At 43.5% G+C, this 27,178-nt stretch overlaps 1 protein-coding gene across 1 annotated transcript; it reads right to left on the bottom strand.

The window, feature by feature from the left end:
* Positions 1-26,453, bottom strand: LOC109484995 (short transient receptor potential channel 1-like). The gene is made up of 21 exons (XM_019788368.1): positions 26,187-26,453; positions 25,672-25,935; positions 10,721-10,814; positions 10,053-10,169; positions 9,599-9,690; positions 8,739-8,850; positions 8,197-8,305; positions 7,735-7,834; positions 7,380-7,451; positions 7,114-7,248; positions 6,324-6,505; positions 5,600-5,751; positions 4,999-5,138; positions 4,333-4,479; positions 3,738-3,848; positions 3,190-3,395; positions 2,405-2,612; positions 1,688-1,891; positions 1,424-1,477; positions 1,011-1,112; positions 1-297 (listed from the first exon to the last, which is right to left on the bottom strand). The coding sequence occupies exons 2-21, from the start codon at positions 25,783-25,785 to the stop codon at positions 148-150; spliced, it is 2,601 nt and encodes an 866-aa protein (XP_019643927.1). The 5' UTR covers positions 25,786-25,935; positions 26,187-26,453; the 3' UTR covers positions 1-147.
* Positions 26,454-27,178: the final 725 nt, after the last annotated feature.

Raw genomic sequence — 27,178 nt, 5'->3', positions numbered from 1 at the left:
TTAAATTGGAGAGTAGTTAAAGACTCAATATGAACTTTAATGCTGTAATAAAATGTTGAACTCTGAGTACCCTTTGTGTTGGAATAAAGTTCAACATTTTACTACGATTTCTTCCAACACAGATAAACTTTCATGATAACTGTCGCCCTAAATGAAGAATTCCTTGGTGGTCCGCTCGAAGTTGACGCTGGCGCTGCCCAGGGGCGTGGTCAGGTTGGCAGACAGCTTCTTCGTCTCGATCTTCATCATCCGCTTCTTAAGGAGTTCGCGCAGCTCCTTCCGGAAGTTGGCCAGCTCCTGAAAATTTATCAGAAAACATTCTAGCTAGGGAGCAACTAGTCTTTACCAGACTCCTTTGCAGGATGAATAAATAGTAGAAATCGGCCTAAAAAGAAATGTAGCTGGCCAGAGGAGTTGGCCGGCCATAGAGGGCCCAAATCCATGCAGGCAAACTGGACCCTCTGACTATGGCCGGCTAACTCCCCCTGCCAGCTACATTCTTGCCGATTTCTACTATTTATTCATCCTGCAAAGGAGTCTGGTGGACACTAAGGAGCAACGATAAGGACAATGAGCAAGCGAGACGCGAGTGAATTTTACAACCTTATCCTTCTAAACTGTTGTGTGATGTCTTTTTAGAGTGGTGCTTTATCTGAAATTCGATTCTTTAGTAGTATTCGTCATGTAACAGCACTGACAGATCCAATGGTTTTTCCTAACGCTTTTGGCATACAGGTGTTGTCTGCACATGCCGGTAACGAAACATGGTGTCATATAATAAGCTCTCGCATTGCTTTACTCATCAGGCAATTTTGATTGTGACCTAGGTCGATGGCATCACTCAGCAACACATACCGTGTATCACTCCGCACTACAGTTAGCCTGGGTAAGGCTGGATACTAGGCTACACTACAGTACACATGAGCACAAGATTAGAGATGTTTAAAGAGGCTCTGAATAAGTTTCTCTTGTTCAATTTATAGAGACACAAACATGGTGTAAAAGTTTACCTGTTTCAGCTCGTTGAATCTCTCCACCAGGGCCTCCTTAGACTGGCGGTCTTTCCTGCGCCGGTGAGTCAGCCAGCGCTGCACCAGCTTTCGCATTACCTCCTGTACAGGGTGAACGTAAAGCAAGATGATAAAACAATAATGTATCAAGAACAGTCCCTATCTAATTATAAAGCACGGTTATGGATACCATAAAATTAGCAAAGTCTTACTTGAGATTATGACTGCATTTAATGTTACCGCAAGATGGCGCTGCAATGTGGATACTGCGGTCCCAAACGTGACCCAAGTAAATCCAGCTATTATTGTCCAGTTGTAAGCCACATGGAAGATGATTACCGAAAAGAATCAGTGGACAAGACAAATCAGAAGTGACCTATTTCACTGTTATCACTTGGAAAGTACGATCTTACCCGGTAATCTGAAGGAATCTTGGTTTCAGATCTACTGCGTCTTGATTGGTTAGTCTGAAAAATGAAAGGAATAAAGTGAAATATTATCACATCAGCGACTTTGTATAGTCATTTGACATTTTAGCAATCATTATAAATTCACAATATATCAAGTTGTCACAATATATCAAGTTACGCCAGCCTCCACTTTTGCACAAAAATAGAACAGAACAACAATTGTACAAGACAATCAAATACGAGTACTTGAATTAAAGATTACAGTACCTCATTGTCACCAGACTCTACAGAGAACTCCTTGAGTTTCCTCCCGCACAGGTCCCGCAGTTTGGCGCTGATCCACGTCAGGCAGTAGTAACAGGACTTCGGGCTGGGGACGAGGTTCAGAGGAGGGGGGAGGGTCGCCGAGTCCTCGAAATAGCTCATCCACAGCTTGGTGTGAGCGTACTTCCATTCCGTGTCCTCGTGTTCCTACAGCCGAAACGATAACAGCCGTCACAGGGTAAAATTTTTCATGTAATCGCCAGGTGGCACCATTTGAAACAGTGACCTTGTGGACAGAGTTTTATTTGTTCTATGATGTGCTAACGTAAAACATATAATTTATATAGTCTGGGTTGTAACGTTACAATAACACTCCTGGCTAATCATTGGTTAACAACAAGATTTGTCATGTACTGAGCTACCTGTTTTTTGTGAAGAACAATACGTTCAACGCCACACGCCACAAACACACATACACTTACACACTGAGACCCATAGAGAGATAAACTCGCACACATGCACTGTCACAGGCATACACACGCACATGCACACACACACACACACACACACACACACACACACACAAACAAACACGCACAAACAAACATATGCATACGCACACACATCTATATCTACATAGGCTTATCAGGCATATCTATAACTATTCATGGCATCCCATCCCATCTATATCTACGTACAGACATATCTAGGCAGACTTACCAGAGTGATCTGTATGGATCGCTGCAGCATGGCGTTGAGCAGCTTGGTGAGCACGATGACGACGATGATGTTGTAGCATCCCACCATGACGGCGCCCAGGAACCCCGTGTACATGTCGTGCTTCTGCACGCCCGTGTTGCTGGAGTAGATCTGGACGTGCGCCATGCTGAACTGGTACCAGAACAGGGTCAGCACCGCCTCGTGGACGCTTAGGGGAAGAAAATGGAGTTTTCTTTTGGTTAGGACAATACTTTATCGTTTTTATTCACAATCCTTGACAAGGCGCACAGTATATCTAGTATATACTGACAGTACAGGTAGTCAGAATACAGAATGTTAGCATCTAGACTGATTGGTACCGTGGAATACAGGATGATATTTCAACATAATAGCAGGAAATCTTAGGGTTCAGTCTCATGGGAAGTATACAATCCTGGACTTCCTGAATTCCCGCATGTCCATCTCTATTTCCTGCTGGCTTCAGATCAAATACCGAGATCTTTAACCTCTTAGCGTTCTGCCTGTCAATCTCCACACCCACTCGTTATCAACCTGTTCTATCAAGACAAACAGATACACAAACCCACAGCACAGCCACCCAAAACAATATTTCCCTACCTAGAAGTAATCAGACAACATAATTTTAGTTAGTACCTAAATTGCATACTTTAGTAGTACAGCTTGGTACTTTTTCGTGGACGCGAGTGCAAGGGGCCCGTTACAAAATGGATGTCACCCAGGCTAGAGACGCCGGTGATTTGGGTTTCGGTCCATTGGTAACACACCTTGAAAAGACGTCGTTGTGATTGGGGCACTGCACGCCCTGGCAGGTGTAGCTGTTGTTGGGCAGCTCGATGCCGGGCGCGCTGTAGGTGGCCTGCTCGATACTGCAGGTTCCGTTCGCCACGGCGTACTCGTTAGAGATGTCTATCAGGATCTGTGGCGTCGGGGGAGACGCCACAATGTTGGTGGGGATGTGCTCCCTCGGGACCTTTGGGGGGGGGGGGGAGAATATAATCAATGATATAGTTCATGCAAATGGGATCAGGGGGAATAATCTATATTTCGTCAGTCATAAAGGTTAACACTTTATCAAGTGTACCCCAGATAATGATGATGATGAAAGGTTGACATCATCTGGCGAAGGTATGTGATCGTGGAACTCTAGTTTTCCACTGTTTTTCTATGTAGAGTAAGATTTTTAGAAGACTTTCAAATGTAATTTAACGCCTAACTCAATTAGTCAATAATAGTCTACGATCAGTTGGAAAACACTGGCTGTTGTAAGCCTAAAAAAATTGGCCTTGTTAGGAGTGAGCAATCCATGGCTGACCTCGTTGTAGACCCAGTAGAGCTGCTGCAGGCCGATGGTGAAGGACAGCAGCACCAGGCCGAACAGCGCCAGGTACAGGAAGATGTTGGGCAGCATCCGGCCCACTGAGATCTGAACAAACACAAAAACTAGACTTAAATTAAACTTAACTAAAGTTCATCTAAAATTGTAAGTTTTCATGTGAAAAAGTGAAACTGTTCTCCATTGCAAAACATTTTGAAAATTCATCAGAATTTTGACTGAATCACTCTGTCTTCTTCAGCTATCTGACCCAATCGCTAGGCACACGTGTGGCGTCAGCAATGCGTCAAGTTTGTTGGACCCATCAAACTTGACTCATCCATCCCCCCCCACACACACACAAACATACGTCTCTGTCATTATTATTTTTTGTTTGGAGAGCACCTTTCCACCAAAGCAGGACTCACTATCACAGGCTTCATATTATTTAGGAGGAGGTGACAGTAAAACAATTAACTTTATTCCAACACACAGTTTACAGAGAGATAAAATTTTCAGCGACCACTGTCGCCTTCATCAGGTTAATTAATGAGGAGGTGATATAGACGTACACCAAAGTGTGACAGTCTAGTACCTGAAGAGGCCCCACCACCGGACTAGCCGTGTACAGGAACGTCAGGCGGAGGAAGCTGAAGATGTTCGCCACTGCGAAGAGCGCCTCCGCCACCAGGTTCGGGTGGTACCGGCCCCACTGGCTCCGGCAGGCGTCTTCGTTCTCAAACTGGAAAAACGGGAAACCGAGATTTCTGAATCCACGCCTGGGATACGATCCAGAGAGTAGCCCAGGACAGAGGGAACTGGAGAACCTTTGTTGCTGCCCTACATGCTGGGACTGGAATTAAGGGCAGTAAGTAAGTAAGAGATTTCAGACCTGAAAACATACAATCCTCGGCTTCCTGAATTCCTAGTGTCAAGATCTAGATTCTGATGGCTTTCGAGCTGATTGGGAAACCTTTGAACTCCTGTCATTATGCCTGTCAATCTTTCCCATCCCACGTGCTGGACATCAAGTTTGAATGGTATACGTAACTGTAAATCTGAGTAGTAGAAACGTTAACAGCCATCATGCGGTGACATATTTCAAATAATCGCTAAATGGCGACATTTTACACTACCTATATATTTGGCTGAAAAATTGTCTGTACCAAAATGCATAGACAAATGGCGTATGTTTTACACATATCGTTCAAAAGTCTAGTATTTAAGAGGAGAGCGCAATTGAAACGTCTTAACTGCTGACCTTAAGGTGTGCCACGATCTTGAGCGTGAAGCTGACGATGTAGAGAAAGTTCATGATGTAACTCATCCAGTTCCGACTTTCCGACACGAACTCTCTCACGCCGTCTCTCCACAACTGCTTTACTTCAGCCCACACCATTCCTAAAGGAACACAAGACAACCTCTTATGTCTATACCGTTACAGTGTAGTAAATTCACAGGTGACGCTGCAACGTGGGAAGTATGCGGTCCCAAATGTGACTATGCTGTATTTATCATAAAATATACTGTAGTCATGGTTACTTTTGGGACCGCATCCAGCGGTGGGAAGTGGAATCATTCAGTATCCCACTTCTGACACCAACTGTCATAAGATGAGCCCATTAGACAAAACTGTAATGTGAAGAACTCCTCTTTAATGATGTTCCTACACTGTAGCACATACCAATAGGACGAATTTCTCCCTATACCCTCCTCTCTCTCTGTCTCTCTGTCTGTCTGTCTCTCTCTCTCTCTGTCTCTTTCTCTCTCTCTCCCTGTGTCTGCCTCTGCCTCTCTCTCTCTCTCTCTCTCTCTCTCTCTCTCTCTCTCCTTCTTCTCCGAAAAAAATACGTTTTTCTTACCCAGCACCCAGACCATGATGATGTACTCAGGCGTGGTGAGCGGCGGCCCGGAGTACTTTCTCAGTGAGAAGTCGTCGTACGTGGAGATGTACAGCAGGAGGAGGAAGATGATGTAGGAGGCGCTGTGACTCATGAACTTGATGGCCGGCGATCTGCAGAAAGGTGTGGAAAAGCTATTTTGTGTTGCTTCATTCTACGAAATTAACCAATACATCGAAGACCTTGATCTTCCCCATCACGTGCTGTCAATCTACTACATGTACCTAGTTCACCACATTTGCTGTGTCTGACCTTTGGATCATGAACCCCCGTCCTTCTGCCTAGCCTACCAACGTTCCCAAGCCCGCGTGCTGTCAACCTACTCTGTTCAGGCAAGCAGACACATAAGCCCACAGCTCAGCCACCCAAAACGATAGGCCAATATTCTACTACTTGAATACATGTCAGTAGTACCAGAAAGTCACTGTCAATGTGGCGTAACTGCACTTTATTGTTGCACACGTACCTATATAATAATGGGGCCGAGCCCGCTGGGAAGTATTTTTGGTATTTGTGACCCTATTTCCTGCGTCTGACCACTAGACCTCCTATCATCCTGCCTGTCAATTTTCCCCACCCATGTACTGTCAATGCACTCTCAAGTTCACCCCATTTCCTATGCCTCGTCATTAGCCCTCCTGTCTGACCGTCAATCCTTTACTGTAGCTTATTTGAGCACACGCACCTGATGATGGAGCCGAGCCCGCTACGCGGCGCCACCAGATATGCCACAGAGAGGAGCGGCCAGATGAGGCTGATGCCGAGAGCCACCAGGAGCTTGCCGGCCAGAGGGAGGGTGCGGAACCGAGGAACGCCGCTGTACCACACCCGGTTCAGCAGCTGCTGGCAGCTCGGTCGGGCCACAAACTGCATGGGTGAGAAACGAGAAAACATTACTGATAATGCGTTTACGATAGAGCTAGCTTATCACCATCCAGCCTGTTGGCAGCTCGGTCGGGCCACAAACTACATGGGTGAGAAACAAGAGGACAAAACATTGCATTTAATGAACGTAGGCGTTTGCGATAAAACTTTGAGCTATTTTCTCCAGTAGCTTAAGTTATGCACCATCTGGCCTGGATGTATGTACGAAGCAAATACGTTTGGTACCATGCCTGGATGCCAGCCCTTTGAACTTTAGCATGCTGCATGCCTTCGTTGACAAAAGTACTGGTCCATCACATACATGTATTTGTAGTCTATCTACCTGGTGATGACGCCACGTAATGGCCTAATTCAATCTTAGTGCGCGCAGGGTAGGGCCTCTGCTGATTGGATGATCCTATCCCAGGAGGTTTGGCCAATCAGCGCGACTGTTTGAAAGTCTGAACAAATATGCAAATGACAGAAGGAAAGACAATGTGTTAGCCCAGTCTTTTTTGGCACGTAAACGACAATTAGACTAAAGCTAATCAAAGAGGTTGGCATTCAGACAAATCACCATCAGTAGCTTTTATGATAATGTAAACTCGTACCTCCTTCTGGCCATACTCCACGGCGAGTTTCAGTCGAGCCAGACTCATGCCGACCGCGCCCTTCTCCTTCACCGGTTCCGGGTGGTTCGGGTTGTGTGCGTTCAGCACGGCAAGAAGCTCCTTGGAGTCCCGTACCTGTGACAGAAAACATACAAAATGCAGCACAACTGTGAATAGAACATGAAGATAAAAGAAACTGAGAAACAAGAAGTATGGGATTTTGTGAATTGTATGTTTTATGATTTAATATCAGGAAATGGCGTCACCTCGTCCAGCAGATCCGTGGAAAACTTCTTGCACTGTGCAGACAGCTTCTCGTAGTCACTTTTAAACTCGACCTGCAACCAGAGACAGTTAATAATTAATTTATAATCACAAAATCTGAAACGTAACGTGTATTATACAATCTCTAACTGTGAGAGGCTGATTTGGCTTCCTTCCCGAATGCTTGTGACCATACACCTCTAAACCTAGGTAAACATTCCCATTCCCAGTTCTCCTGACTTAGAGGCGTTGGTCATCAAGCTTCTAGGGTCCTGACCAGTGTAATGATTTATCTATAACACATGACAACACACGCACATACACAACACGCACGCGCTCACGCACGCACACACACACCTCAACAAAGCTGAGTCGCTTGAGCTCGTTGCTGAGAACCCAGGCTTTGTGGATGGGATCCTCCTCCGTCAGAGCCATCAGCGAAGGGCTGGCGAGGGCTCTGTAGATATTACAGTTACATACTTATGATCAAAACATCTATTCACATCAGACTTAACGAATGTGGATACAAAATGTTGTGAGTAAGGTCATAGGGGGCAGTCAAAAACTAGAGAATCTCGAAGCTTGGAACGAATATGTATGGAAGATAATTACTTAAAATAACTGACCCACTCCCTCAGAACACGTAACTTTACGAACGTACATGTATGACGTCAAAAATGGTTCAAAAGCTAACCCTCTCTCAACTGGGATGATATTGACTTCCAAAAACCTATGACAGCTGAAGAGGACCGAGAGAATTCCAGTGATTCCCATGTTTTGGGTTGGAGAACAGTTCCATTATTCCATAAAGATCCATACCTGTAGATGTTTAGTCGGCGGCGGGAGTGTCTGAGACTGTCCCTCTCGCTGGAGGAGGTACAGTACACACAGTCGCACCCGACTGTATGTGGGGACGGCAGGTACGCACCTATGGAATAGATACAGCAGGTCACATTATAGCCCTGATATATACGATATGTGCCTATAGAATGTACATAACAGACTCAATCAGACGTAGACTAGCGAGATATTGTATATTTTAGACTTCGGTAATTTGGGTTTTCGTGATTTTTAAGTTCACCCCCTTTCCTGTAGGGGCTTTTGATTTCGTGTCATTCTACCTGTCAATCTTAGACAATCTTACACACAGACCCATAGTTTAGCCACCCAAAACAATACTTCCCTACCCGGAAAACATGCACATAGTCTGTGTCAGTGTCCATTTGTGTGTAATATTTGGCTTTCTTCAACATTACGTCAACAACTTCAACACCTTCAAAAAAGGTATAAACGCAATGTTATAAGCATGATATAGATACCATTCATATTCAAGGAAAGGTTTCTGTGACTTTATTACTGACCTCTCTTGACTAGGATCTTGATGATATCGTAGTTGTCCCTATGTGCGGCGAGCATGACGGGACTGACGTCAGGTGGCGCGAAATTCGAATAACAAACGCTCTCAACGACGTCCTGAAAAAAAAAACACGTTCCTGAGATCAATGACTGGCCATCGTTTTCGTGCAAACTCTCGCCGGATCTCACAAGACTGTGTTCTCGCGAGAGCACATTTCATAATGGCGCCCGTTATTGGCAACGCTTCTATTGTCATATATATTGCATTGGTGTCTACCTGATTGGGAAAATTTGGAAGTAAATTATGACTTTGTAAACCAACTTTCTGTTTGGATATTTCCTAATATACACATAGATGAGCCTAAGCAAATAAATAAACAAACATAAACAATCAAAAACAAAAGTGTGCATCGCCAGTGAAGGTATGGACATCCAAGCTGAAGCAACTGGATATGATTTTGGAAACGGTCAGATGTTTCAGGTAGCATCCACTACCTTTCGACACTAAGAGACTGCAGGATAAATGCAGGTCTATGAGGTGTAGGTTCAAGAACTGTGCACATGGATAAACAAACTAAGCAAATGAATAAACAAACATAAACAAACAAAATTGTGCATCGTCGATGAAGGTTAGACATCCAGGTAATAAGATATGCCAAAAACAGTTACTCAAGCAGTTACTCGAGCAACAGTTACTCAAGCAACTTTCCCGAATTATTTCTAGTTGCTTGAATAACTGTTTTAGGCAAAACTGTGAAAAAACAGTTACGCAAGCAAACAGTTACTCGAGCAACAGTTCGAGCAACTTTCCAGAATTATTTCCAGTTGCTTCAATAACTGTTTTAGGCAAAACTGTGCACCGTACCATCATGCTGGCCTTGTGCATCGGTCGGTGATCCAGTAGCAGCTCCACCGCCCAGGCAGCTTCCTCGTTCACCGCGAACAGTAACGCGTCACCTGAGGTAAAGAGGTACACCATGAGTGACTACATTGACAGCTAGACATAGAAGACTTCAGGTTTTCTGTATGTATTTTGGGGTTTGGTGACCTTCAAGTTCACAGACCTCTGGGAAGTGTTTTGGATTTTCGTGCATGTATTGGAACTGTGGAGGAGATTGTATGATGTACTTAACTCGGGTACTACATCACTTCCTGAATCCCTCAACATATACCAACCACTTGCTCCCATCTTCGGGCGTGACAGCCCTATCAATCAACTGTTAAAATCATCTCCCATCGGCCTTGCAACTGAAGCTATCATAGGACAAACGGAGACACAAAACCCACAACTCTGCGACCCAAAACAATACGGTACTCACCCACATAGATGTCGTGCCTGAGCAGCAGCTTGGTGATGTCCGAAAGGTCATGTTCTATTGCGATCAGCAGAGCACTTCTCCCCAACTGGTCAACACAGTGGATGTTCACCTTTTGTCCTGAGAAACAGATTTTATTATTTATTTGTTATCTATTTATTTATTTGTTGGTTACTCTTCTAACCTAAGAAAAAATGGGCCGACAACATCCAAGAATGGACAGGAAAAAACCCTGCGGAAACCCTAACCCTAGCTCACAGCCGAGAGGGATGGCGGCAGATGGTCAGACACTCCACCATGCAGTGCCCCCACGACCCTGGCCTGGGTTAAGGGACCAAGGTACAAGGTACAAGGTACTCTTCTAAAGATCTCAGTCGGTAAACGCTGTGCATTCTCATGATGACAACAAAGCTCGCCATTGTCCCAACGAGTAACTTGTACGTTTCTGGACTATCAAGAACAAATTCTAGTGATAGGACACAGAAGCGGCCGAGCTTTTGCCACATGTACAATTGTCGAGTATCTTTGCATTTGGCGTTTCTGATCATTGTCGCTCATTTTAGGAAGTAATTGAAACCAACACCATAAAAAACGCTAATGGATGTGTGGAAGGGCAACACTCCCAGCACCGTGGAGTCTACGAAGGTTTGGCTACCATCTTAAGTTCCCACCTGCTTTGTCTTTGTTCTTTAAGATTCTCTGCACGGCGACGAGGTCTCCCTTCTCCACAGCGGCTAGGTAAAACCGCTCGTCAATGGACAGGGCCTGGAGGACAATATCAATTAAACATGTCTATTAGCAATTCTGGAAATTAGTGTAAAAGCCTTTTCTTAGGCCTAGGGGAAAATAAAATGCTGTTTTGGGTTTCCCGACCGATCCTATCAAAAACCAAAGATCTTAGCTCTTTGTGACAAGAAGATCTAGACCGCTGGCAAGGCCATACAATTTTTGATCTGGCATCTGAAATCCTCTAAAACGTTATCCAACGCATTCTCAGAAGCACTTTTTATTCATTAAGTAAACAGGGTGAAATATTTGTCCCTTTCCTCAAGCAAACGGAGGGAGTTATTTTTACATTTTTTAAACTGCATTTGTTGGATCACTTAAACCAAATCTGAAAGACTGAAGCTGAAAAACACAACATTTCCTAGGCCTTAACAGAGTCGCTGCGCACTTTTCTAAATGCACAAAGTAATTAAGATACTTGATTCTTGCAACATGCTTTTTAATTGCACAGTGGGTAGGGGCTGAATTTTATATAGGCTGTCTATGACATTATTCATCCACCACAAAAGTCAAATTTCATAAATCGATATCAAATTTCCGGGACAATACTATCACCATGGTGATAATAATTGTGTCAGGCATGTAGCGTTGGCAACCAATTAACGCAACAGCCCAGGAAGCTTTGCAATTTTCCCTTCGTGATATGTCGCCTAATTTGATTTTCTTTACAGAAATAATCATTCGTTTCCGATATGCGCGAGTTGCATTTTAATGAGGCGTCGCGTTCAGATCTTATTAAAACATTTTTCAAACATTGTTTTTAATACGTATGAATGAAGAATACAGGTACTTTGTGGGGAGTTCAATATTACAGAATTATCATTATCATTATTATTATTATTGATATTGTAACGTCTACTAACATAAGATCATATATCATTTTCCTTGGGTACTTGAAAAAAGTGACTGCAGACATCTTCAATGCAATGTTTACCAGTATAACACACTCCTGCATATCTGAAGATTGCATACCTGAGGGGTGCTGCACTAGAGATGTTTCAAACACACTGTGTTTGAAAGTGGTGGATGAATATATGTACGTAACCTGGAGGGTAAGCTTTAATGGGGGTAACATCGTACCATGCTCCTCTCTGTGCCACAAGGCACGCCGTAAACATTTAAGACTACATAGGCGGCCCAGTCTAGCGGATCAAAATCGATAAGTAGGAGTTTGTAGTTATACCACTTGTTTCACAACTTATTCACTGGCTTCCAGGTAAAAGTAAACCATTCCTTAGAAGTATAGTTTGACTCCGAAAGCAACGATTAACGAATGAGGGCAAAAAGCACGCGTGCACAGAATGACAATGATGTTGTCAGAATGTGGTAATGTGTTCTGGTAGAGTCCAAGGATATACGAATCCTTTTGGCTGGATGTCAGGCTTATAATTGATGTCAGGTCAAGGCTATGCACATAAAAGACGTCTCGAAGAGTTATAACGACTGTCGACTGTGCCTTAGCCACGTTATTGTAAGGCAGACCACATCCCTCTCCTCCCACTGTCTTTTACCTCCCAACTTCAATCAGGCACTAGGCGGCTAGGTAGAGGGTGGAAATTCTTGTGAAGTGTCTTCCCCAAGGACACAACCACGTCTAGAGAAAGAAACAGACACGTACACCCAACCCCACAGCTCAGCTTTGCTTTTGGAAGTATTAAGAAGCACATGCGTTGAACGTACGTGTATACAACCATAATGCGGCTGCGTTTGTTCAGCCTCCCAAAACAAAACACCCATCTGTGTTGACCCTTTCAATGGAACAGCACGTAGAACATTATCTTAAAGTCAAGAGTTCAAGATACCTATCAAAAGAAATTAAGACTCCTAATTTATATTCATAGGCTGAGAATGAAATGAAGTACACTGTTGCTCCCTCACGAGTGGACGAGGTCCCTTCACCGGTTCGAGTGATGGCATTTTCAAACCGTTGATAAGGTATTTCGTATTCCGGCCATGCTTGGTTTCAGCCACTGGAATTTAGACAGGGCGTACTGGGCTCAGTGGGATTACAATAAAAACGTTTGGGCCACCAGCGACGCAATAATGTGAGATTGTGTTGGTCTTATACTAGGATAGGTCATCTCTCAGACATTATAATGGTCAATGACCTGTCCATTAACAAGAAATCGGGGATTTCAGATTTCCGGGAAGTGTTTTCGTGACCTGAAAGTTCACACACTTCCAGGAAATGCTTCTGAGCTTTCATGAATGTATTGAAACTGTGGAGGGGATTGTATGATGTGGTTTAACCGGGTGTTTTATTCTGTATCTGTATCAGTATAGCCGGTATAACCGCCCTTCGGCGTAACACACCAGCTTCTGTATCTGTATAGCCGGTATAACCGCCCTTCGGCGTAACACACCAGCTTCTGTATCTGTATAGCCGGTATAACCGGCCTTCGGCGTAACACACCAGCTTCTGTATCTGTATAGCCGGTATAACTGCCCTTCGGCGTAACACACCAGCTTCTGTATCTGTATAGCCGGTATAGTCGCCCTTCGGCGTAACACACCAGCTTCTGTATCTGTATAGCCGGTATAACCGCCCTTCGGCGTAACACACCAGCTTATTACACCACTTCCTGAATTCCTCCACCTATTGCCCACTTACTCCCACCCAGCGCGTGCTAGATCACCTTCAGGCGTAAACTCCCTATCAATCACCTGTCAAAATCACCTCCCATCCACCATGTAGCCAAGGCTATTAGGAGAAAGAGAGACATGCAATGCCACTCCAACCACCCAAAACACTGTGTTTGTTTTTTCCTGACTATTCTGTCCACTTTTCCGAGAGGTTTCAGAGTGCATCCCTTTGAAGTGGATCACTAGAAAGAGGAAGACTGACGTGGACGACTGTAGGTCACCGTGGTACTATTATTTACCACATGCCTCAATATGTATACATGCTCACACGACATTAAACAGGCGTAGAAAAAGTTACAGACGAAGCATGCATCACATGGAAGAGATAACCTTTCTTTCCTTTGAATAAAAATTTGTCACTGTCCACGTTTTGAATAAATCGGACGACAAATAGGTAGAGGGTGTTACGTTAGCTCTATATGTATGGCACATTCTGGTACCAATACAGTATTTTCACCACGACAATAAGGTGCTGAACAGGCAACACAATATTACCGGGAGTTATCTTCTTCTGTACACCTGGTGATGCGGTCATGTTATAGACTAACTCCACCAGCAGTGTGTAAAGGAAGTTGAACTCCAGGTTAATGTAAGTTGGAAATTGCCTGAGGTGGGGAACTGCGCCTACCAGATGTCCTGCTGGGAACACATCACAACTCTGACAGCCTGCGTGACTTGGATATTTACGACCAGACGTGTAAAAAGTTACAGGGTGTATCGAAGAATACTTTTTAGTATAGAATACGACCAGTGTCCACCTACAAAAGAATATTGATCTTTAATAAGTTGATCAAATAAAGAGAGGATGAGAAAATAGGTTGATGGATCTGCAAGAACAACATTTTTGCTACGTTTGCTTTGCTTCATCGGTTCGAGTGTGTATGTATTGTACCGTGATGTACAAAACATCGATAGACCGAACCTGGCTGTCCAACACAATTAGCAGTTCCACCAATAATAATAGCATGGCAATTAGCAATTCGACCAGTGCTCCCACCTCCCAACCACCACGCAACCGAAACTTTTAGGACGAACAGAGACGCAAACCCACAACTCAGTCATCCAAACCAATACGTCCATACCCAGAAGTAACAAGATTACATGCATATAACATGAAGTCACCATATCACCCTCATATGAAGAAGCACATCTCTAACTCCAAGAGACACTGATGGATGGCCTTACATAGCGAGTGCATATCTCATTTCTTATAGCAGAACTTAGCATGGATTTCAATGCAGTAGATAGCTTCAATATCGTATAGCTTCTAATGAAGTATATCTTACATGAAAATTCTATGAGTTTCAGTTTTCATAAAAGGTTTGATCTAATCTTTAGTCTACCCACGAGTGCCCCTTATATTGCGGTATTTCCTAAACAGAACTGTGCCAGAATACAGCCCCTTGACTTGTATACTCATTCGTCCGCTCATTTCTTGAATATTTCTGCTGCCTACATTTCCCCAAGGCTTTGTCCATACATAACACCCAGGAAATTGAATACCACGTACTCCAACTCTGACATATTATGCTTCAAACCCTGACCTTTGGCACGAATAGACAGTATCGTGACTAATAACACTTTCCTGTATATATCTACATGTACAGCACCTTCAAAGCACCGCTACCGCCTAAAGGTATTAGTACCATTACCCATTCGTTTTCATTACTACTACAAAGATCGGTCTTATACAAGGGATGATTTAGCTGTGAAATACAGAAATGCGAGAGAAACCACAAGGATATTTGAGTTCTCTTGAACAACAACCATGCATTTTTAGTCACCAACAAGGTAGAAACACGATATGGGAGATCTGACTTTCGGCAAGTATTTGGGGTTTCGTGTTTCGTGAATGTCGTACATAAATCGGACTAGGATCTGATGAGGGCACACCAACATTCTCTCAACCGGGACGGGGGATGGTACAGACTTTCGACGAACTTTGACCCAGGGATAACGTCGCACGTGCGGACAAATCACGTGTCTACAGCACCTGTGTCAGATAGCTGTTAAAAAGAGATTCGGTCGAAAATTCCGGACCAAGTCAAATTTGGAGAACAGTTCTCCAATTCTCGTCATGTAACTAACTTACCAACTCAGACTAACTTTCATTCCAATCTACCAATCCGATGAAAGTCTATTCACAATTTACTGGAAGACTCGAGGTTTTGACCTGTTTTAAAGCGATGTATCTAAAAGAATGGGGCAAATATTGGCAGTTAGCCTTATCGCCGTCTCACAAGCACCACACTAAGTCGGTTTAAGTCACGCCACGCATAGCAGGTCGTCAGGTATAATTGGGGTATCACAGAACAAAGACCAACACTACGTGTTCAGCATCGGATCAGCGACATTATGCCCAAATCATTCATGTTATCAGTTTGAAAGGGCTATGGATAATTCCAAGACTTTGTGGCTATACACTTCAGCGAAATCGGGGTCGTACTCTTAATTTAACTTTTACGCCGAAAAGTTTGAGGGAATGAGGTTATAGCCAGTCACACCACACCTATTGAATACATTTGTCTCATGCATTGCCACATGTGTTATTCATTCCCTATAGCCTGGGGACCATTCTCGACGGATCGGATTGTTTTACCATTACTACTTATTAAACACATTTATCTCTTTCTGAAAGGCCATCTTTCCAGACAGTCTTTATTACTTTTACCGTCTCGTGGACGAAGTAATTGAAATTCATCCCGTAAAAACAACCGGAATGCACGAATGGACCTAGGCGGATGGGTAATACGCCAAGCACTGCAGATATACCGGGCACCCTACGATGGTCTCGCTACCATGTACCAGGCTAAATCAGTAAATTCATACACTTTTGTCCTACGTATATGCAGCTAATAATTACACTACTTTCGAAGGAGGAAATACGCAATTTAAATTTGTAGGCGTAGTCATCAGTCTTTCCGGCAGGATAAGCCAGGCGCTAATAAAGGAAATTGGCGTATTTAGGACATTGTGGCCTTCCAGTTTGCATACACTGATTAAGATCAATAGGGTTGTTACTTTCGCATTCTATGGAAGTAATTGAAGGAGGATCTTACTGCACTTTGGGCCATTTTGTTCATCCCCCTCTCTCCCTTTCTCTCTCTCCCCTCTCTGTCTCTCTGTGTCTGTCTGTCTCTCTGTGTCTGTCTGTCTGTCTGTCTGTCTGTCTGTCTGTCTCTCTCTCTCTCTCTCTCTCTCTCTCTCTCTCTCTCTCTCTCTNTATATATATATATATATATATATATATATATATATATATATATATATTCGCATAGTTCACTTGAAAGGTCTAGACAGAGACAGACAGAGGTGCTTTTATTTCAAAGCCTTTAAACAGTCTAGCTAGAATTCTTCGAACTCATGAATTAAAATCAGACACGCTATGTAAGCTGGGGAAGACAGCAGAAAAATCCATTAAGCACACTTGTGGAGGAACTGAAAATCAAGAGCGGTCCTCCGGGACGCTGTTTTCTATTACTAGGATCGGACTTACTTAAAACCGTTCTTATGCATCTCACCGGCTGTGGCTCCATTAGGGGTTTCCAGGTGTCCGCAAACTCGAAGGTTGTCGGCTCGGGTTCCTCCGGGAGCGCGGACGGGTCGGACCACCGGCGGCTCGGGCTGAACTCCTCGCGGAACCGAAGCTTCCTCAGCGGCATGGTTCCTTTGGATGGTCCGTACTGACGATGCAATCCCGTGAGCAGCTAGCTCTTTACACCATAGATTTTCAAGGCGAATTGAGAAGGGCTCTTGTGTGCTTCTCTACTGAATACAAGATCTCAGAGGGAAGAAACCTGCCTCGCGGCGAAAGCTCCACTCCGTGGATTCATTTCACCACCTGTCATGAGGGCTTGGCGCATTCATGTCGAAGAACGACAGCTAGAGACCCTTGCTTCGTGTTTATGGCGAACGAGACACCAATGGCTTCTTTCCGTGACGTTTGCCCTTATATCTCGTCAAACGATGTTGTTTTTATCGCCAAGAATTATCACGAGAGATAGCGCGGCATAGGTAGGTTTTCACTCAGATTACCTCTCCTGAGAGCTTGGCACACTACTGTCGAAGAAACACAACACCTTTTCCCGTGTTCATGGTGAATGAGACACCAAAACGCTCCTCTCTTAGATGCTTGCCCGTATAAACCACCGCCAAAGGATGTTTTTTTATCGCCAAGCACCAAGAATTAGCACGACAGGCGGACTCTCACGAGAGCTTGCCACATTGCTGTTTCCTGGTGTTCGCTCCTTTACCGCCGTCAGACGATGATTTTACAACCACGAACGATCGCGACAGGCAGCGAGGCAAGGATATTTCACTGCCCAGACGGTGTTTTAACGGTTCATTCTGTTCCGAAACCCTCCTGCTTACCAAGAAAAGCGTAACCGGCGTTCTATTTCACAGTCCGGGAGAAAGAATGCCCAGGTGAGCGACCTCCGTGATGAATTCTCAACGAGCAACGAGGATTACTCGCCGGCCTGGAAATTGAAAATCAAATATACATGACGTCGCTCGTAGTTTCCAAATTTACTCCGTGACCAAACTTCATTAACCACCCTCTGATATTCATAACCGCCGCATCATGAGGTACCATGGTTGTGTAGTGCTCTCCGAGTGGGTATCGGCACACACTCGAACGTGGGAGGCCTTCAAGAAGACTTCAGCTGCCTCCTTCGCCTTCTCTTGTGTGTTGAGTTCATTTGGGATGCGGCGGCGCGGTGGCCCTCCGACCTCTTCACTTATGCTTTCTGGTTACTGAATCTCGTGTGTGTGACGTCTTCGCGAAGGCGTCTTTCATCCACCAGTACTAGTGCTGACGACAGTGCTTGATATGTGCGGGTTTTCTATTCGGGCACGGACACATCGGTCGTGCGATCGTGAGAGCGTTCTTGGGATAGTCGTGCATGTGTCGTAAGAAATTCAGCTGTGTTGTTGCCATAGAAATGTTGTCTTACTGTAGATCTTCGTCAGTGGTTGTTGGTTCCGTAACAACCTGCTTGAAAATTCTGGGATGTCAAAATCTTACAACGACCCACGGCGAATGCGACTGCACCTTCAAACCAGACTTCGGTGTCTGCAGCGAAGGATCATTACTATGGAAGCTTCTTCGGGAAATTTCGTCCTCACATACACACGAGACCATCATAGCCCAATCTCTACAATGAACTCTGAAACTATGTATTTGCCATTGGCTGAATCTTCCGTTGGATTTCCACAGTTCAAAGGTAAGTGACGAACAATTTTGTTTCCTTAATATCTTTGATAACAACGTTAGTGCTTATTATTCAAACTCCGTTAATCCAATTTGCTCTCCGACAAAAGCTAATAATTTTATCCCTTCGTTTGAAAATTGGCCAAACCCTTTTAGTGTACATATATAGATTACTTGTGCTCGGGCCTCAAGAGCATGTATTTAATAGACTATGGCATGTACACATGGCTGTGTACATGGGTATGTATTGGAGAATTTTTTTTAATATTGCCACCTGATAGTCAAGTACCAGTGAGGCCTAGGAAAAAATAGGCTCGGTAGGTATGGATTTTGGAATTGGGAAAGGCATAAATATTTTATCTGATTACTGAATATAAAGTTGCGTGAAATAACGTTCAAGAGGGTTTAAAATAAATTCAGATGTTCGATAAAAAAAATAGTCTTATCCGTGGTTGACCCGAACATGGTCGGGTTTTTGCTGGGGTCGTTCAGGAAATCGGAAACACAATATTTCTTCCTATAGGCCTTACTCATATTCTCAGGTTCAATTTCATTCTTGGTTATGTATTGAGTTTGGCCAATATTTGGCTTGCTCTGTGGAAGTATAATCAGTGTCAGCTTTATCATACAACCAATTTTTCACAACCGTTCCAACTTATTAAACAATATGACAGCACGGCATATGACTCACGGTAACCTGCTGCCACATCAGATGCGAATGTTGGCAACAAATTAAGAGACAACTTCATTTCCGTTCAGTTACTATTCCGTAAAACGAATTTCCCGAGAATATTAGACGTCGTAAACGATTCGTAATAGGACACCCCTGCAGTGGTAACATCGCATCATTATGAATTTTCCTATGAAAATTAATGATATATGGCATATGGTTTGCGACCCATTAACTGCAATACGACCAAAAACGTGTCCCGAGCTAACACGATTAGATAGTTGATTCTTATGGGCTTCAAAATTTATCTATTTATTGAAATTTACCACTGCATAACAGACACCATCATCATCACAAGGATATGAGGAACAGGCCTAGAAACATATAATCGGCACCATACTTATAAACCTGCATTTCTCTGACAACTGTCCAGTGTCACTGACGAAAGGTAGTGGATGCTACCTGAAAACCATATCCAGTTGCTTGAGTAACTGTTTTTTCGGCAAACCGGCACCGTCACTACACGAACGAATCACTACACGAACGAAATCCAACCTTTAAGCCCACCTTTAAGCAAGCGTAAAGGGCAACTCGTGTAAAGAAATAGGACCTTTATGCATGATTTAAAGTTTGCTTACAGTTTGGATTTCGTGCAGTGGCGTTTTTGATGTGTAGCGAGGTCTTAACAAGGCGCGGTATGGAAAAGGCTGAAAGCCCGCCTGCGGCTTGGGGTGAGAAATATAAAAGGCAAACATAACCAACGTCGAGCCATCAATCAGGCTCCCTTCGCGGGTACTCAGCTGTAATCCTGGCTTACAGAGCGGAAATCTACACCGAGACGCAGATCCCATCCTCACGACCTGGGTGGGTGAGAGGTATAGCAGCAAGCGTCACCAGACCATCCATCTATCTGCCATCTCTCCCACTACACGTCCCACCTGTCTCTGGGCGAGCGTTTCGCAGACCGCTAATTTATTGCCTGGAACATGACCACAAGAGGCTGCAACCACTTAGCCACCAAATAGTATGACAGATTACTCAACGTATACGTATTTCATATATAAATAAGCAGACCGTATAAGTAGAACTCCGTGTTAGCATATAGTCTCAATTTACCACATTCTGTACTCAATGTTTTTATCAATGTCTGTTTGCAATTAGCCCTCGGGTATGAACTTGCAATAGATATCATCAAATGTAAAGCTTAAACCTTTTTTTACATTCTGTGTGTTTTGTTGTATTTTAATCGCAGCCTCCCCAAAACAATATATACATTCGTACCGAGAATTAATCACAATGAAACGCATTCCACAAACTCAGATGAACGTGCAAGCTATATAGCTATATAGAAGTCAATTCCTTCGCCGACTTCAATGGAGAAAAAAAAAACATTTTACTGTCTGACCTCCAGAGCACCAAAGTCATTTTCCGGTCACCCAATCAGTAAGCTTTATATATTAGCGTCTAAACTCCTAAACCCTCTCAGATCGTAATGGGTTTACAACGAAACCGTCGTGCCATAAAATATAGATGGCCCTTCTTCGCCCTCAAGAAGGGCCTACTTCAGGGTGTACTTCAGTTTCATTTTTTCAAGATTCAAGATGGATTTATTGGTTCTTCGCAGTTAAAAACAACTGAATTGTAGACCAATTTACAAAGCATTGGTATATTAAAAACTACAGGTTTGCAATCAATATAGACGTACGATTACCAAACCAATAAAAATACATGTTCCATACATTATAAATTTCCCGGACAACATTTCATACAAAAACAGTGTGCTACATATTAGAAAAACAACAGTCAGGGGTTCAGTACATGGTTATTGAGGAGCTGGACCATAAACGGTATGGGCGAGTTCTTGTATCTATTCGTTCTTGCTCTCGGACAGTCTAGCATCTCGCTGTTTCTAGTACTACGGCCAGTTATTTGTGATCTCTGTGGAGGTAGCCAGTCTCTGTATTCTGACCTCACAAGTGTCCTAGCGAACTTGTTTCCGAAGACAGCATCCAGTCTCATCAATTATGCGGGTTCTTGGAAGTAGGCACTTTAATCAAGCTAAGAGGAGAGACGCGGATGGTGTACGTTCCGCTGCATACTGATGTAAAAAGATAATAATACGGAGCACTTAAAAATGAGGGTGGAACACTCTGTGATCTTACCAAAGCGGCAACTGATGTTTAAAAACACTTCAAAACTATCTTCGTCGCCATTCCTACTTCATTGAGACGTAAGAGCTTTCACGAGGTAACCAAAAAGCGCAGTGTTTCCCCCAATAGACTTGATAGGCGTGAAATAGAGTTTTCCTAGTAGCCTGCTTTAAAACGGAAAGCGGCACTCCATACGTCGAAGTCATTCAAATCAGACTGTATCCTAATGGAAATGCTACTTACCATGGATGAGGCGGCACTCTGTAGGTTAGCTGCTGACGGGTGCACTAAATTTGTTGGCGCTGGATATAATCAAATCTATTTTTCGTCACCTCTATATAACTGTAGATGACAGGTGAATGTAACCTTGCATAGACGAATAGATGAATGTTATTATTAATACGTGGGTGCTCGTTTAGCTGTTTGAACCTCGCTCAATCAAACGTTGCAGGCTATAAAATGCCGTTCGCTGCAATCCCAGATTGAGCCAGGATTTGACTTTCAAAAGGACGATGAGAAAATGTCTGATGGAAAGGCTGAGGTCTAGAGGTCGTTACAGTAATAGAATATAGCTCACATGTAAAAGGTCAAAGCGTGGGTTGGAGTTTGTAAGTTCTGTATGTTAGTACAGGCGTGGTAGAGCGCCAATCACACAATAAATGCGTTATGGACGCTTGCAACGAAAGGAAAACGCCATTTAGATTCAGTACACAAAATCCGATCTTTATGTACATCTTAAAGCTTGTGTAAAGGGTAACTCTGGTGAAGAAATTTGACATTTACGCGCGCTTCAAGATGTTCTTGATGATCAGATTTCGTGCTTCCGTGCAGTGATTTCACGGATCGCAGGATCATTCGTGTGAATTCATTAATAGGTAAAGTTAAAGCTTTCAATCTAACGTAAAAGAGCCCTGTTTGCCCGCCCGTTTAATGCTTCGGTCCCAATTGAAAAAGGGGCCCTGCCGGGTAGTCCCCGGGCTGTTTTTGGCACTTTCGGGCGTGACCCGTACGTGACCCCGCGGGGCACCCTGCGGCTACCGGGCTATTTTTGGGCCCGGCGGGGGCCCGAGAAGAATTTAATTCTGACTTAAATTCTACCCGGGCCCCACTGACAAAAAGACACCGTGACATCATCGTGAGAACACCGAGACGTACCCCTCCGGTTGCCGACAGTCCTCCGGGACACATTTGTTACATCACAGACCAGATGAACAGAATAAAGGTGTGTACTTCGTAAATTGTGTGACGTCACAGATCAAATAATCACAACAAAAGCGTGAATTCTGCATTACGTATAGGTCAGTACAAGACATTATCAGAGAATCTGCCGGGTACCTGCCGGAGACCGTCCAATGAGGGTGACAAAATTTTTAACAAAAGGCCACTGAAGGAAAGTTTTAATTGTGACCACGACAGCCGATGCCCGCCCGGCTCCTGAGCCCGACCGGGGCCGGCCGGGGCTACATCCCCGACGGGCACCGGCGCAATTGGGACCGAAGCTTAAATCAAACTTTTGAGAAGGTCCCTCCAACGCCCGAAGTGACATGTCTGTCCTTGGTGCTGAAATACGAGTGATGAGTCTGCGTGCCGAGTACCCAATGGAAAGCCCATCTTGAAGTGTCATAAAGCGTCGTTACTGCGGTTTCATGCAATAAACCATCTATCAATGGGTTTGAGTATTAGTATACTGTCCTTGGTGCTGAAGTAGGAGTGACGATTGTGTATGAAAAGTGTTAATGGAAAGCCCATCGTAGAGCGTCGTTACTGTGGCTTCATGAAATAAACTGTTCGTCAGAAAGCTTGAGTATTGAGATAGTGTCCTTGGTGCTGAAATAAGAGTGACGGTTGTGTACGATAAGTGTCGAATGGAAAGGCCATCTTGGAACGTCGTTACTGAGGCCAGGTGCCATGAAACTCCCGTCAATAGTATTACTGATTGCGCTGCTTCGAAGCGTATATTGTCCAGTGGTCAAGAGCCGCTGCTTCATGGACTAAGAGGTTGGGAGTTCGAACCCCTGCTGTTGTACGCTCCTGGAAAGGGCCGAAGCTGTTGGGCGGGGGTTGACAGGATCCAGGATTTTTTGGGCCAGGTTTGAATCCGAGTTGGTTCATTTTCTTTCTTCGCTGAAATGTTGCTTTATACGTTCTTATGCTTTTTCATACGTTTCTGCCCCCTAAAGTTATGATATGCACGGATATGGCAACGAACGTTTATGATGCGGAAAGGCGGCTCACCCGCCGGTAGACTATTCACACCCGGAGTAATCAGCTACCAACAGCCTGCTCTAACTACCTAGCCTCCACGGGAACGTGCAAATGTCAACACTATTTTCGTGTCAAAGTCACTCAGCGGAAATGATCTTATGTTAGCCTAGGTAAAGGCTGCCGTGTCAAATAGATATAAATTGCATACATTAATATTGTGTGTGAGTAATATAATAGCGCGTTGTATCTATGGTGTGCAGCCGTTGCATTCTCTAGTATCTACTTAGACTAGAAGAGGCGTTTTCATTGCAAGTCGCTAGGGGGCACGATTTATAACATTTGGCATGGGAATAGACTTTCAGCTGCTCTTCATGATCGATCACAGCTCTGTCGATTGTTCAAATTTACCTCCGTTATCACGATCACGGTGAATATTAACTGTCAATAAACATAGAATGATAAATAGAGCGGAACAGGCCTTTTAATAAGCTGAGATTCAGATTTTGGCTGAAGTGATCCAACAAATGCTATGAAAAACTGAAATGCATCAAGACCTGCCTGGGCTGTCTCCAGAGCCCGTCTTTGTTTGTTTGATAAATGATAGATATTATTAATATTCCCGATTTACTCAGCTCAATAAAAATTCACCACTGAAAATGCCTGAAGTAGTATTTCAGAGAGTTTGAAATTCAATCGTCGGATCGGAAACTCCATAGCCTTGCCATCGGTCAACCACAACATAAAGGCTCGGATCGGCGGGTTTTTGCTTGGGTCGATCGGCAAACTGGAAACACATTTTCCTAGGCCTAGATTGAAATAATGAATACTCATGAATTGGGCCAGGGATTATAAAAAGTACAAATGAACCTGACGGCACAGCAGTATACCTGCAGCTGCTTTTTTTACCTAACAGAGGCCCTAGATGTTGAACATACATCTTTAACACATTCCGGACACCCATTAGTGCGTGTGTTGATCAATATCTCACCGCTACACCATCAGGTATAATCCATTCTTGTCACGTCTCTCTTATATAAACCTATTAGTGGAGAACCAGGCTGATTCCCAGGGGGCTGAAGCTCCTGTAATCTGGCCTGGTACGTTTTATCCGGAATCTTCGGAGAATTGTACACACAGGGAATATTCTTTTATGTTTGTGAAAAATTAGACATTAATGAGAGGTGCATTAGAGGTTGTGTGGTGATTTTAAACATATGGCTGTGGATTGGAATAGAATAATAAAAAAATTTCATGACAGAAATCTAAACATATTAGAGATTGTGCGTACGAATCAGCTCAATTACTTATAATCTTATAATCCTAACAGTGCTGAGATGGTAATATAATGTATGAAGAAAAAGCAATTTTCTGAAACCCTTTCTTGACAATCTTCTTTCAATGTCTTTGTCCTAAATTCAATAACTGCGCACCATCTTCTATCTAATCATCATCCATTATATCTGTCTAGATTAATCTGCTCTTTAATGTCGGCGTTTGCGCCTATAGTTCCATCCCAAGAGATATATCCACAGGTCTTCGCCACCTGTTAACCGTGCCAAGTTCGTCTGTGGCATTAGCCCTGTATATGCGTGTGTATGCTGCCAATGCCTACATAAAATACTCCGCTAAAAATCAAATACCATTATAGGTCGCTGCTCCTCCAATGATAATGTTTACCATTGGGAATTCAAATTTGATGAGCGGTTGGTACAGATTCTTTTGTTGTTGTTTTTTACTGTCGCTGTGACAAGTGAAAATTATCTTACCCGTTTGGCGTTGTGTGTATGCTGCCAATGACTACATAAATACTCCGTTAAAAATCAAATATTATTATGGGTAGGTGCTCCCTAAATGATCTTTATCATCCCTTGAGAATTGACATTTTATGAGCGGTTAGTACAGTTTTTTTTTGTTTTTGACTTTCGATGTGACACATGACAAAAAGCAACATCTCACCTGTTTGGCGTTGTTCCGACTCGCGGATCGCTTCCCGGCCGTGAGGCGGAAAGCGACCTCAGCCGCCGCCATGTTGGATTTCCTCTTCACCTGCTGTGCGACCTTGTTCCACATGAGGGCGCTTTTTACGTGACGTGACGCGACGTGACGTGAGTGCGTTTCAAATGGTTTAATCAGAAAAACCTGTCCGATCGATAACGTGTGATATCCGTCCCGTTAATCCAGACGACAAACACCCAGCACATGGCCGCCATGATGGGTAATCTATGGAGTAAAACGATACATGGACGCCATGACAGTTACACGCCATATTTGGCAATACCACCACCTGTGTGCTATAGATAGTGCAAATAAATCTCAGATATTGGAAACCCGACAATGTGTACAAAAAACGTCAGGATATATCACCTACGTCTTAATAGATTGAACTGATTGCATCTCGCAGGAAATTGGTAAAACAACACACCGGATAGATCTAGAGAGAAACAAGAAATGATAGAATTACAGTGACGTACCGTATATACAGGAGCAGGTAATTGCAGACCCCCGGTCACGACACAGGCCAAACCGATTTACTCTTGAAAGATGTCGGCCATTTTGTGTCGACCTTGATGTCCGTAAATGAATTTTTGAAGCCGGTAGCTGTCTGGAGAGACCTGATTGGTAAAATAATAATGATGAAAACTCTGTCACCTCATTGAGCGATCAACAGGTCTAGTGATGAAGCAAGAATCGATTTCCAATCCCCTCTGACGCCCCTTCATATTTTACCCATTATAATGTCACCGGACGTATAATGATATTTGATGGATGGCCCTAACGGTACAATTTGCCTAGCCCGCATGCGTGATGACGTCACATTATTTTTTTTTTACATGTGCATGCGGTCAACACTATGAAAGGTCGCATAGAGACATATTATTCAACATTACCTAAGATTATCAAGATATGTTGCTGTATAAAATACATGCAACTGATCACTGTGCCTTCTACCGCTATTGCACATTACACCGTGCATCGTGCCTTCTATCATTATTTTATGTTTATATATTTCTATCGTATATTTATATAGTCTAGAATCTACATGTCTTATACAACCCATTGCCTTGCATTGCACCTGTTACATAATCATTATTACAATTATTGTGCACTAAACTTTGCCACAATATACCAGATGCTTGCAGAACGGAAAAGCATATGATAGACTAATTAGTGTTTCTTTCCAATATTTAAACTACTATAAACCTTTTTTTTATTTTATTTTATCATTTTTGTGGCTGCAACGCTGCATTGCGCAGTGCATAATAAAAGCCCCATACCATTTCCTGCAATAACAAATTTGTTTTTGAGTTCATATCTGTATTACTTTTCCATGACCTGACAGAAAGTGTTATTGAAATTTTAGAAAGACACTGTCTAACAGATTCATTTAATTTCATCTTATTCGTTTACCCTTTGCCAATGTATTCATAAAATCGACCATTGATTATTCTGTCACCAGAAACCC

Source organism: Branchiostoma belcheri, unplaced genomic scaffold (genome assembly GCF_001625305.1).
Source record: "Branchiostoma belcheri isolate BF01 breed outbred unplaced genomic scaffold, Haploidv18h27 scaffold72, whole genome shotgun sequence".
Lineage (NCBI taxonomy): Eukaryota > Metazoa > Chordata > Leptocardii > Amphioxiformes > Branchiostomatidae > Branchiostoma > Branchiostoma belcheri.
Note: the sequence above shows the minus strand (reverse complement) of the source record. Positions and strands in the feature narration are given on the sequence as shown.

Bases quoted from the DNA above. Each gene is read 5' to 3' on its own strand.
- LOC109484995 (XM_019788368.1), bottom strand. From the start codon at position 25,785: ATGTGGAACAAGGTCGCACAGCAGGTGAAGAGGAAATCCAACATGGCG. The intron at 7,835-8,196 runs GTATGGATCTTT...TAATATCTACAG, and splicing joins CGCCGACTAAACATCTACAG to AGCCCTCGCCAGCCCTTCGC. The intron at 298-1,010 runs GTAAACTTTTAC...ATAAATTTTCAG, and splicing joins GATTCAACGAGCTGAAACAG to GAGCTGGCCAACTTCCGGAA.